This window comes from Furipterus horrens, unplaced genomic scaffold, assembly GCF_987537825.1.
Source record: "Furipterus horrens unplaced genomic scaffold, mFurHor1.1.pri manual_scaffold_2, whole genome shotgun sequence".
In the NCBI taxonomy this organism is placed as follows: domain Eukaryota; kingdom Metazoa; phylum Chordata; class Mammalia; order Chiroptera; family Furipteridae; genus Furipterus; species Furipterus horrens.
The window spans coordinates 99,733,799-99,747,692 of NW_028327172.1; the positions used below are offsets into that span (position 1 = coordinate 99,733,799).

A 13,894-nucleotide genomic window follows, 5' to 3' on the forward strand; every position below is an offset into this window, starting at 1 on the left:
ATGTTCTACTACAACACTACTCCACTTGACACCAGATGTGTGGGTTTTCCACATATGAAGCAATTGTGGTACCACCTAGGTGGCCTATGATTTAACTCAGTTCTGGCACTATATGGACATAGCATCAGATCCTGCAGATTAAGGGCTCAGTTCCACAAGATTGCCCCCCACCACAAGACTGCCCCCTGCCCCCACTGCAGATACAGGCGGAAAGTTCAAGTCGTTAACTGCTTCTGACCTATCGGCTATAGCTGGGAGGAGCCCAAGACCTTTTACTGAAGTTTGTTAATTTGCTAGAGTGGGTCAGAGAACTTAGGAAATGTTTTGTTTACTAGATTACCAGTTTATTTTAAAACTCAAGAACAGCTGGATGGAAGAGATACATAGGACAAAGTATGTAGGAAAGAACACAGAGCTTCTATGCCCTCTCCAGGCATAAGCCACCCTGTCTGCACCTCCATGTGTTCACCAACCCTGAAGTTCTCTGAACCCTATCCTTCTGGGACTTTGTGGAGGCTTCATTATAGGCATGATTAATTAAACCATTGACCACTGGTGACTGAATTTAATCTCTAGTTCCTTTCTGCTCCTTGAAAGTCAGAAGTGGGGCTGAAAGTTCCAGCGCTCTAATAACATGGTTGGTTCCTCTGTCAACCAGCTGCCATCCTTCAGGACTTCCTAAAAGTCCCCTCAAAAGGGGCTCCTTGGAAATGACAAAAAACATTCCTATCACTCAGGAAATTCCAAGGGTTTTAAGAAGTTTGTGCCAGCATCTGAAGACAAAGACAAAATATATTTCTTGTACCACAATATTATATAAATATACAAATATTCACTATATTCTACATACAAATATTATATATAATATATGTACAATATGTATATTGAAGTCAGAAAAGGGCTTAAAAGTATAGCAATTCTATGGCTGTTATCAAAAGACAATAATAGCAAGTGTTGGGGAGGCTGTGGAGAAATGGGAACCCTCATTCTCTGCTGGTGGGATTTTAAACTGGTACAGCCCCTATGTAAAAATTCTGATGGTTCCTAAAAATTAAGAATAGAGAACCATATGACCCAGCAATTCCTCTCCTGGGTATCTACGTGGAAAACTAAAACATTTATTCGCAAAGATATATTCGCCCCCATGTTCATTACAGCATTATTCATAGTGGCAAAGACAGACAACTAAAGTGTCCTTCAATAGATGATCAGATAAAGATGATGTGGTACATAAATACAATGGAATACTACTCACCCATAAGAAAAGATGAAACACTGCCATTTGCGACAACATGGGTGGACTTTGAGAATATTATGCTTAGCAAAATACGTCAGAAAAAACTAAGGACCGTATGATTTCACTCATGTGGGATTTGAACTGAAACTCAGACACAGACAACAGTGTGGTGGTTACCAGAGGGAAGGGAGTGGGTGGGGTGGGTGGCAGGGTGTAAAGCGGGACAAATATTTGGTGATGGAAGATGATTTGACTTTGGACAGTGGGCACACAATGCAATATACACATCATATATTATAGAAATGTATACTTGAAACATATGATCCTATTAACCAATGTTATCCCAGCAAGTTTAATAAAAACTTTTTAGGACTTCTGGCCAAGATGGAGGCATAGACTGATACGCTCTGTCTCCCTCTACAACTAAGAAGGATTACTACTACTGCAAAACTAAAAATAATAAGAAGTTCCTGAAAATAAAGCTACATGGAAGTCCAACGCATGAAGTCATAAACAAGTGGTGCTCATCCGGATGGGTAGGAAGTGCGAACCTGCAGCCGAGAAAGATCGAACTGTGCTGGAGGCGGCAGCATCAGAGATGAACAGCGGGACCCAGTAAGTATACACCTGTATTTGAGGGGGGAGGAGAGAAGGACCTAGGAGCTGGCCCTGGCTGCAGACCAGATCCATCGGCTCGTGATTCCAATGCCCAGGAAGGCAGACCCCATTGGGAGGCGGCCCTGTTCGTCAGTGGAGAGTAACAGCAAGAATCCATCTTGGACCCCCGACCTCACGCAAAGCGCCACAGGGTGGTGAGAAAGATCGCCAGGTTGTGAGGAGCACAGGGGGCTCCGCCCAATATAGCGTAGGAGGTGTGACAGCGCCCCGCACAAGAAGGAAAGATAAAACGGTCAGAATGGCAGAATTAATGATTGAAATACCAATCACACAGCTAATGAAAAAACAAATAAAAGCCTTGACCAATGAACAAATAGCGAATCTTTCTGAGGCTCAGTTCAGAGCTGTAGTTATAAGACAGCTTACAGACCTAACAGTGTGACTGAATCAAGACAGGGAAGGAATGAAGGCTAGTCCTGCTGAAATGAACAAAAACACATACAAGGCAAGTGGTGAAGAAGGGAAAGCCAGGGATCGAATTAACAAATTGGAACATAGGGAGGGAACAAACAGTCAACCAATGCAGAAAGAGGAAACAAAAAGTTAGAAATATAATGAGAGGCTCAGAAACCTCTGGGACAGCTATAAGTGATCAAACATTCGAATTATCGGATTGCCAGAGGGTGAAGAAGAACTAGAAATTGAAAAATTATGTGAAAAAATAATGAAGCAGAACTTCCCGAACTTGGGGAAAGAAATGAAGTTACAGGTCCAGGAAGCACAGAGAATTCTGGATAGGCTGGACCCAGGGAGGACCACACCAAGACATTATCATCAAAATGTCAAAAAGATAAAGAGACACTCTTAAAAGCAGCAAGAGAGAAGTATTATGTACAAAGGGGTCCCAATTAGACTGTCAGCGGATTTCTCAAAGTTGAGACTTTACAGGCAAGAAGGGACTGGCAAGAAATATTCAAAGTAATGAAAATCAAAAACCTACAACCACGATTACTCTATCCAGTGAAGCTGTCTTTCAGGATAGAAGGACAGAGAAAGTACTTCCAGGACAAAGTAAAACCGAAGGAGTTTGTTAGCTCCAAACCACTGTTATACGAGATGTTAAAGGGACTGGTTTAGAATAAGGAGGAACAAAACTATGAACATTAAAATGAAAACCGCATCACAACAACCAACAGCAGAAGCTAGGGAATCAAAACAAAGGCAAACTAAGTAGGCAATGAGAGGGGGAAAAAGAATTATAGGTACGGGGAACATATTGGGGGGAGGTCAGTGGGGAGGGGGAAGGGGAAAAGGGAGGGAGATGATGCAGGATTAAGCATAGTAGGAGGGAGTGGAGTAGACTGGAAGATGTTGAGAAGAACTATATGCACAACCAATGGGCATGGACTAAGGGGGGGGGAGACTGGAGGGAGGTGGGGAGCAGGGGGGAAAGAAATTGGGACAACTGTAAGAGCATAATCAACAATTTAAAAAAAAAAGAAAAAAGAAAAGACCAAGTTCTGCATTTGGGAGCAGTAACTACCAAGTGGCTAATTCACAAGAAAACTTTAACTATTTCTTTATTTTCCAGGAGTATATGTGGATTATCCTTAGAGAAGTCAGGAAAGGCTACCTACTGATTAAATAAAACAAAAAGATTGGGTATGCTGACTAGGAAGAGGAAGAGAAACACACACTGAATGATTGTATTTTATTTTTATTTTTTATATAAAGGATTAAAAAATTCCAATTTAATAAATTTTGGAAAAACAAATGTAAGAAAAAAATTCTTTTTTTAAGGTATAGCAATTCTAGTCCTAATGGAAACTCTACCTGCATAAACTCTCTTCCACCTGCTTTCCTTAAAGTAACTGACAAACAGGAAAATGTTTGCAATTGGATCACTAGACTCAGCTTTGGAGATTTCTTGTGAAAATAAAAGATGTGTTGGAAGGATCAGACAGAGTGGTAACATCCTGAAGCTTATTTGTTTCAGCTGGCTATACAACTGCAGTCTTTCAGAAGTTGGAAACAGATGATCTTACTTTTAAGGAAAAATAATTGGAGGACATTGATGAAGAGTAACCCAGAAACTGCCTTTCTTCTACAGCTAAAATAAATAGACTGATGTAGATAAACATTTCAATTAATGAGTTGTAAGCCTGCCTCTGAGGATGAGGAGTTCTAAAATGGCAACCCTTAATAATCCAACATCTGGCATGGACTTTTCCTACCTATCCTCCCTTAGTTATAAAAGTTACAATATTTTGCTGGATGGGATCTACTGCAGAGGGACAAGAGTTCTTGCAACCCTCTTTTTTGTGTGTGTGTGTGGGGAGACTGAGCTATTTATTTATTTTAGGGCAGTTGCATTTTTAAATTGTGGTTCTATTAAGTTGTCCCATTTTCCCCGTTGCTCTCCCCTGTCCTGCCCACCTCCCCGCTCTCCCACAGCCAATCCCCACCCTGTTGTCCATGTCCATGGGTCATTTATACTAGTTCCCTGACTAGACCCTTCCCCTTCTTTCCTCTCTTCTTCCCCTCCTCTCTCCCCTCTGGTCACTGTCAGTCTATTTCCTGTTTCCATGCCTCTGTTTCTATTTTGCTCATTTGTTTGTTTTGTTCATTAGTCCCTGTATTAGGTGAGAGCATATGGTATTTGTCTTTTGTTGCCTGGCTTATTTCGCTAAGCATAATTCTCTCCAGTTCCATCCATGTTGTCACAAAAGGTAAGCATTCCTTTTCTTGCTGCTGTATAGTATTCCATTGTGTAAATGTACCACAGTTTTTTGATCCACTCATCCACTGATGGGCACTTAGGCTGTTTCCAGCACTTGTTTATTGTAAATAGCACTGCTATGAACATTGAGGTGCATAGGTTCTTTTGAATTGGTGTTTCAGGATTCTTCGGCAACCCTCTTTTACTGGAAGACAGTGGAGTGCTTCTGAGGCTGCATTGGCTGGATAATGGTACTCTTTGGTGATCTGGGTCTGCATAGGGTGTCCTGTGTGGTTGAGGCATAGGTAAGGTACATAGGCCAAGGGCCAGCATTGCTAGAGGGACCTCCTGACCATGTAGTCATCTTCATATGTCTGTTTTGTTAAATTGATTAAACAAAGAGGCTTATTAGGTTGTAGATCTAGTGCCATGGAAGCCTACGTAAGCAAACCAAAACTTACGCCTATAAATGCCTCAAAATTATGAAATCAGAACGCTAAGGACAACCAATCACAAATAGTTAACTAGGCTTTATGTTGTAACCAATCAAATAACATCCCTTCTTTACTTCCATGCTTTATATGTCTTTCCCCTGGCTGCTGTCAGCAGAGCACTCCTAACCATTTCTGGTTTGGCATTGCCCCATTCAAGTGGGTACATACTTAAAAAAACTCTAATAATTTTTAATATACCTCAGTTTATCTTTTAACAGTTTTGTATCTTTTTCATCTGAATTCTTCAACTCAACAAAGACTAAACTTCAACTCAGCGAAGACATTGCCTCAACCCTTGGAAAAATGGGTTTCTGTCCCCAAAGTGGAAAATATCTTTGTGATGTGATTCTTAGTTATACTTCTTGAAAGCTTTTTCAATAAGTTTTTCTATCAATTTGGGGGGAAAGATTTCACCTTTGAGGGAAAGATTTTATCATTTGAAGGAGATGTAAATTTGAAGTGAGAATGCTTATGTTGTCTTGTTTCTGATGAAAAGAACTCAGGGAGATACAGAGGCAACTGGAACTTCCAGAGTGGCCCTGCAGCTTGATAAAGGACAGCTAGTCACAGACCTGGTCCTGCAACTGTCACATCAATGAGAGTTCCCTTTTCTGGAAGTAGGCCTCTTCTAGCTTCCTTGGTGGGCTCATTACTTGAGAGCAATCATTAGACTTGCCATCAGTCTTGTGCTTGATAGGTGAAAGAGCATTGAAGCTGAATTTTTGGTGGGATAAAGGTGAAAGCTGAGCTTCTGAATTTTCTGTTTTGTTAGACCATGCTCTCCTCCACTGACACTTATATAAGAGAGCAGCATCTTCCCATTAGCATGGCCATGGCGCTTGGAATTGTAGACAAAGTCCTTGAACTATATAAGATGTTTTCCTCTCCTGAAACACTAATAGAACTGCTTTATCTCTTTTATGGGATTTGTGTAATTTTCCTTTGCATTATGTTAATTTGTGTGTTTTTCTCATTTTGATTGTAAACTCCTAAAAGTCAAAGACTATAAATAATTTAACAAAATATTTATTGAATCCTTGCTTTATGAAAGCGCTGTACTTGGCACAGGGCATATCAAGGAGAAAAAGTCCTATTCTCAAGAAGTACACAGGCTATAGTCACTGACTTGTGATGGTTCCACCTACACAATTTTCAAACTCTATTGCCAAGGCATTATGCTTTTGGGCAAGACACTCAACTGCTGTAAGCTCTTCAGTAAAAGATATTGTATTATCTCTAAAGGCTCTGATTCTTAACCCTGGATCATATCCTTACACGAGGATATGTCCATTTATGTCCATTAACTTTATAGAGAGAGGAAGGGAGGGAATGAGAGAGAAAGAGACAGAGACAGAGAGAAACATCAATGTGAGAGAAAAATGTTGATCACTTGCCTCCTGCACACGTCCCGACTGGGGATCTAACCCACAATCTAGGTATGTTGCCCTGAGAATTAAATGCACAGCCTTCTGGTGTATAGGACAATGCTGCAACCAGCCAAGCCACATGGGTAGGGCTCTGTTTGCTTTTTATAGTTGTTATCCATAGGAACTGGGATGGTTAATTTTATGTGTCAACTTGGCTGAGCTATAATGCCCAGGTGTTTGGTAAATAGTGCTCTGAATGTTTCTGTGAGAATGTTTTTGGGAGAGATAAACATGGACTTTGAGTAAAGCAGGTTGCACTTTATAACATGGTTGGGCTTCATCCAATCAGTTGAAGGCCTGACTAGAACAAAAGACTAAACTCCTCCAAGTGAGGGGGAATTTTGCCAGCAAATGACCTTCAGAGTAGAATTGCAATATAAGCTCTTTCATGGGACTCCAGCCTGCTGGCTTACCTTGCAGATTTTGGACTTGCCAGCCTCCATAATCACATGAGTCAATTCCTTAAAGTAGGTCATATATATATATGTATACACGTATACACACACACTACTGGAATATATATATATAACATAGAATCTGTTTATCTGACAATTTAATACAAAATGAAAGCAGTATTTTTTAAACATTTTTAATTGTCATTCCATTACAGTGGTCCCAATTTTTCCCCCTTTGCCTTCCTCTGCCTAGCCCACTCCCCAAACCATAGTTAGTCCTCTCCGTGTTGTCCATGTCCATGGGTCATCCATACATGTTCTTTCGCTAAACCCTTCCCCTTCTATCCACCCTTATCCCCTTCCTCACCTCCATTCTGGTTGCTGTCAGTCTGTTCCTGGTTTCCATGCCTTTGGTTCTATTTTGCTCATTAGTTTATTTTTGTTCATTATGGTCCTCTTATAGGTGAGATAATATGGTATTTGTCTTTTACCAACTGGCTTATTTCGCTAAGTATAATATTCTCCAGATCCATCTATGTTGTCGCAAAAGGTAGGAGTTCTTTCTTTCTGCTGCATAGTACTCCATTGTGTAAATGTACCACAGTTTTTGGATCCACTCATTTACTGATGGGCCTTAGGCTGTTTCCAGCACTTGGCTATTGTAGTTAGCACTGCTGTGACATATGGATGCATAGGTTCTTTTGAATTGGTGATTTGGGATTCTTAAGTTATCATATATTCCTAGCAGTGGACTTGCTGGGTAAAAAGGCAGTTCCATTTTTAGTTTTTTAAGGAAATTCCATACTGTCCTCCACAGTGGCTGCATCAGACTGCATTCCCACCAGCAGTGCACTAGGGTTCCTTTTCTCCGCATCCTTGCCAGCACTTGTTATTTGTTGATTTATTAATGATGATCATTCTGACTGGTGTGTGAGGTGATATCTCATTGTGGTTTTAATTTGCATCTCTCTGATGGCTAGTAATGTTGAGCATCTTTTTATTTGCCTATGGGTCCTCTGTATGTCCTCCTTAGAGAAGTGTCAGTTCAGATCCTTTGCCCATTTTTTAATTGGATTGTTTATCTTCCTGATGTTGAGTCATATGAGTTCTTTATACATTTTGGAGATCACACCCTTGTCTGATGTATCATTGGCAAATATGTCCTCCCATATGGTCAGTTCCCTTTTCATTTTGATGATAGTTTCTTTAGCTGTGCAGAAGTTTTTTAATTTCATGTAGTCTCATTTGTTTATTTTTTCCTTTTTTTTCTTTTGCCCTAGGAGATATATCAGCAAAAATATTGCTACATGGGATATTTGAAATTTTACAGCCTGTGTTTTCCTCTAGGACTTTTATAGTGTCATGACTTATATTTAAATCTTTTATCCATTTTAAGCTCATTCTGGTATAAGGTGTGAGTTGGTGGTCTAATTTCATTTTTTTTTTGGCATGTACCAGTCCAGTTCTCCCAACACCATTTATTGAAGAGGTTATTTTTACTCCATTGCATGTACATGCCCCCTTTTCAAACATTAATTGACCATAGAAACATGGGTTATTTCAGGGCTCTCTATTTTGTTCCACTGATCTATGTGTCTGTTCTTATGCTAGTACCAGATGGTTTTGATTACAGTGGTCTTGTAGTATAGTTTGATATCAGGTATTGTGATCCCTCCTACTTTGTTCTTCTTTCTCAAGATTGCTGAGACTATTTGGAGTCTTTATTGAAATATCTGTTCTAGATCTGTGAAATATGCCACTGATATTTTAATAGGAATTGTGTTGAATCTATAGATTGCTTTGGGTGGTATGGACATTTAAAAAAATAGTTTATTGCATTCTTAAGACTTTATTTACTTTTAGAGAGAGGGGAGGGAGAAAGAGAGGGAGAGAAACATCAATCAGTTGCCTCTTGCCGCTAGCATGTTCCCAACTGGGGACTTGGCCCGCAACCCAGACATGTGCCCTGTCTGGGAATCAAACCAGTGACCTTTTGGTTCACAGGCCAGCACTCAATCCACTGAGCCACACCAGCCAGGGCAGGTAGTGTGGACATTTTCATGATGATAACTCTTCCGACCCATGAACATGGTATATGCTTCCATTTATTTGTATCTTCCATAATTTCTTTCTTTGTGTTCTTTAGTTTTCCAAGCACAAGTCTTTTACCTGCTTGGTTAAGTTTATTCCTAGGTACTTTATTTTTCCTGTTGCTATAGTAAATGGGATATTTTTCCTAGTTTCTATTTCTGGTATTTCATTGTTGGTGTACAAAAATGTTCTTGATTTCAAATATTGTCTTTTTATCCACTATTTTGCCAAATACACTTACTAGGTAGAGCAGTTTTTTGGTAGAGACTGTACAGCATTTCTATGTACACTATCATGTTATTTGCAAATAATGACAGTTTTACTTCCTCCTTTCTAATTTGGATACCTTTTATTTCTTCTTCTTGTCTGATTATTGTGTCTAGAACTTCCAATCCTATGTTGAGTGAGAGTGGTGGAAGTGAACACCCTTTTCTTGCTCTTGATCTTAAGGGGAAAGATTTTAGTTTTTGCCTGTTGAGTATGATACTGGCTGTAGGTGTCTCGTATATGGCCTTTATTATGCTCCCTCTATTCCCACTTTACTGAATGTTTTTATCATATATGGGTGCTGGATTTTATCAAATGCTTTTTCAGCATCTGTTGATATGATTGTGTGATTTAAAAATTGTATTTTATTGATTATGCTATTACAGTTGTCCTGATTTTTACCCCTTTGCCATACTCCACTCAGCACCCAACACACCCTCAGGAAACCTCCACACCATTGTTCATGTCCATGGGTCATACATAGGTTCTTTTGCTACTCCATTTCCTAGACTGTACTTTGCATCTGCATGGCTGTTCTGTAACTATCAATTTGTACTTCTTAATGCCCTCACCTCTTCATCCTTTCTCCCCCATCATTTGGCAACCATCAGATGTTTCCATATCCATGATTCTGTCTCTGTTCTTCTTATTTGCTTAGTTTGTTTTTTAGATTCAATTACTGATAGATACATATATTTTTTTGCCATTTTATTGTTCATAATTTTAATCTTCTTTTTCTTAAATGAGTACCTTTAACATTTCACATAATAATGGTTTGGTGATGATGAACTCCTTTAGTTTTTCTTGTCTATAGAATACTTTATCTGCCATTCAATTCTAAGTGATATGTTTGCTGGGTAGACCACTCTTGGCTGTAGGTCCTGCTTTTCATGAATTTTTGAATACGTTTTGCCAGTCCCTTCTAGCCTGCAAAGTTTCTTTTGAGAAATCAGCTGAGAGTCTTATGGGAACTGGTCTGTAGGCAACTAACTGCTTTTCTCTTGCTGATTTTAAGATTCTCTCTTTATTTTTAAACTTTGGCATTTTAATTATGACATGTCTTAGAGTGGGCCTCTTTGCATCCATCTTGTTTGGGTCTCTCTGTGCTTTCTGGATTTGCATGTCTATTTCCTTCACCAAATTAGGAAAGTTTTCTTTCATTATTCTTTCAAATAGATTTCCAATTTCTTGCTCTTTCTCTTCTCCTTATGGCACTACAATCATGTGAATGTTGGACCGCATGACATTTCCCAGAGGCTACTTACACTGTCCTTGGTATTTTGTTTTGTTTTTCTTGTTGTTGTTGTTCTGATGGTTGTTTTTGCTTCCTTATGTTTTAAATCATTGATTTGATTCTCAGCTTCATCCACTCTACTGTTGTTTCCTGTAAATTGTTCTTTATTTTAATTAGTGTATCCTTCATTTCTGAATGGATCATTTTTATGCTGTTGAGGTCCTAAGTTCCTTGAGCATCCTTATAAGTAGTGTTTTCAACTCCACGTCTGATAGATTGCTTATTTCCATCTTGTTTAGCTCTTTTTTCTGGAGTTTTGATCTGTTCTTTTATTTGAGCCATGTTTCTTTGTCTCTTCATTTTGGCAGCCTCCCTGTGTTTATTTCTATGTATTAGGTAGAGCTGCTTTGACTCCATGCCTTGGTAGTGTGGCCTAATGTAGTAAGTGTCCTTTGGGGTCCAGTGGCACAGCTGGGTACTGGAGGTGCACCCTTCATTTGGGCTGAGTATACCTTCTTCTTATAGTTTAGCCTTGGTTGCTGTGTGCAGATCAATGGGAGGGATTTACCCAGGTCAGTCAGCTGCAAAGATTGGCTGTGACCACTGACCATTAACCTCCACCTTCCATGTAGGATTAGCTGTATAGGGGCAGAGTGGTGGTATCTTATATGGTCTGTAACTCTCCATTGGGCTTGTTGCCCCTGGGGTTTCCCAGATGGCGCAGGGCAAGGTCATCCTCCACCTGTGTTTTTCCTGGGGCACCCTGCCTGAGATGGCTGCTACTTGTGCTGGGCTTAGAGATTCCAAGGTGAAGCCAAGGTGTGAATCTATGTTGGCTGCTGCTAGTGCCAGGTGTGGGCTTCACTGAAGCCTGTGTTGGTTGTTTGATTAGATTTAGGATGTTGTGAAGCATGAGCCAAGGCCAGCCATTCATATGTGAAAGCATCTTGGTTGGCCCCTTAGGTTGGGGGGGGGGGCGTAGAACCTCTGAGTATCTCCAAGGTAGGTCAAACAGTGTTAGCCAGGTTGATGGAGTCTCAGATATGGCACCAGCTTGCAGGCTAAGTAGGGAAGGGTTTAGAAAAGGGACAATGGCCTCTGCTTGCATTGATGCCAGACACTTCAAACCCTTCCTGTATTCCATTGGTGCCTTTTAAACTGCTACCCTGGTGCTGGAGCTCAGAGGGAATGAGTATGCGCAGGTGAGTTCATGTGTGGGTTCTTAAGAGGAACTGCTTGGGACTTCTGGCCAAGATGGAGGCCTAGACAAACAGGCTGCGTCTGCCTCTATAACTAAGAAGGAATACAGCTACCTCAAAACTAGAGACAACCAGAAGTTCCAGAAAATCGAGCTGCATGGAAGTCCAACAAACAAAGATATAAAGAAGAAATACTCATCCAGACAGGTAGGAGGGATGGAGCCAGGTGGAAAGAATGCAATGTTGTGGCAGCAGCAGTGGTGGCAGCAGTGGCAGCGGCAGGCCCACAGAGTGCGCAGTCAAACATTTTAGAAAGTTGAGAGGGACATCTGGGGGCCACTCCCAGCACCAGACCAGACCACACAACTCACGGTTCCAGCGTCAGGGACAATAAAGCCTCATTGCTTCTGACTGTGCAAAACAGTGGAGGTTGAGGTGGAGGCAGAAACTGCTGGTGTATCAGCAGGGTCCACTTGTTTAAAGGGCCCCCACGGCCTTAGAACATCTGCAGATCCACCCACTCTGGGAACAACAGCCAGGGAAACAGCTAGAGAGGCACCAGGCCCATACGGAAGTGGGAGAAGTGCCTGGAAAAGGGGCAAGTGCTGAGCAAGTAGCATAGTTCCCTCTCAGACCGTTCCCCAACACACAGCGTCACAATGTGGTGAATTGGGTCACCCTGTACTGACGAATACCTAAGGCTCTACCCCTTACAACGTAACAGATATAACAGCTCTACCTAAAACACAGGGGCAAACAAATACAGGAGCCTGTCAAGATGAGGAGACAGAGAAATATGGCCCAAAAGGTGGAACGGATTAAGGTTCTATGGGAGAACTAAGCAATGAGGAAATAGCCAACCTAAGAGATGCAAAGTTCAAAACACTGATGATAAAGATGCTCACATACTTGACAGATATAGTTAAGTAAGGCAAATGCATAAGGGAAGAAGGAAACTGAAATGAAGGAAAATCCACACAAAACCAATGGTGAAGAGAAGGAAACTGGGGTTCAAATCAATGATTTGAAATATAAGGAAGAAAAAAACCAGTACAAAATGAGGAAACAAGAATTGAAGAAAATGAGGAGAGGCTCAGGAACTTCTGGGACAACTTTAAATGTGCCAACATCTGAATCATAGGGGTGCCAGAAGGAGAAGAGGAAGAGCAAGAAATTGAAAGCTCATGTGAAAAAATAATGAAGGAAAACTTCCCAAATTTGGCGAAGGAAAGAGACATACAAGTCAAGGAAGCACAAAGAGTCCCAAACAAGCTAGACCCAAAGAGAACCATACAAAGATACTTCATAATTAAAATGCCGAAGTTAAAGCTCAAGAGAGAATCTTAAAAGCATCAAGAGAAAAGCAGAAAGTTACCTACAAAGGGGTGCCTATAAGACTTTCAACTGATTTCTCAAAAGAAACTTTGCAGGCAGGAAGGGACTGGCAAGAAGTATTCAATGTGATGAAAAGCAAGGACCTACAACCAAGACTACTCTATCCAGCAAAGCTATCATTTAGAATGGAAGGTCAGATAAAGCGCTTCCCAAAGTAAAGCTAAAGGAGTTCATCATCACCAAGCCATTATTATATGAAATGTTAAAGGGACTTATTTAAGTAAAAGAAGATCAAAACTGTGAACATTAAAATGACAACAAACTAAGAACTATCAACAACTGATTCTAAAAAATAAAAACAAACTAAGCAAACAACCAGAATAGAAACAGAATCATAGGTGTGGGAATCACTTACAGGGTTATCAGCTGGAAGGGGAAGGGGGAGAAATGGGGAAATGGAGCAGGGACTAAGAAGCATAATTGGTTGGCACCAAATAAACAGGGGGAAGTAAATAATACAGGAAAGGGTGAAGCCAAAGAACTTATATGCACGACTCATGGACTTGAAATAAGGGGGGTGGGGTGGGATTGCTGGAGGGAAGGGGCATACTGGGAAGAGGGGAGCAAAGGGAAAGGAAATTGGGACAACTGTAACAACATAATAAAATATACTTTAAAAAAATAGGAACTGTCTGAGACTCCAGAAATTTCTGCCAGTGATTCAATCCCTGCTGGTTTTTGCAGCTTGAAGAAGTGAGGATTTATCTTCCAGGTACTGGAACCCTGGTCTGATGGGCTGGGTGTGGGCCTGGGACTCCTTGGTCCTCAGATATCTATCCTGAATTTTTATCCACCACACATGGGTGTGGGACCAGCTC

The 13,894-nt window shown here is 40.7% G+C and overlaps 1 protein-coding gene across 1 annotated transcript in view; it reads right to left on the reverse strand.

The window, feature by feature from the left end:
- Positions 1-213: 213 nt before the first annotated feature.
- Positions 214-13,894, reverse strand: part of HPSE (heparanase) — a 56,734-nt gene continuing 43,053 nt past the window's right edge. The window contains exon 10 of the mRNA XM_090266238.1: positions 214-773. Coding sequence (XP_090122364.1) covers positions 753-773 — 21 coding nt within the window. The 3' untranslated portion in view covers positions 214-752. The remainder of the gene's footprint in view (positions 774-13,894) is intronic.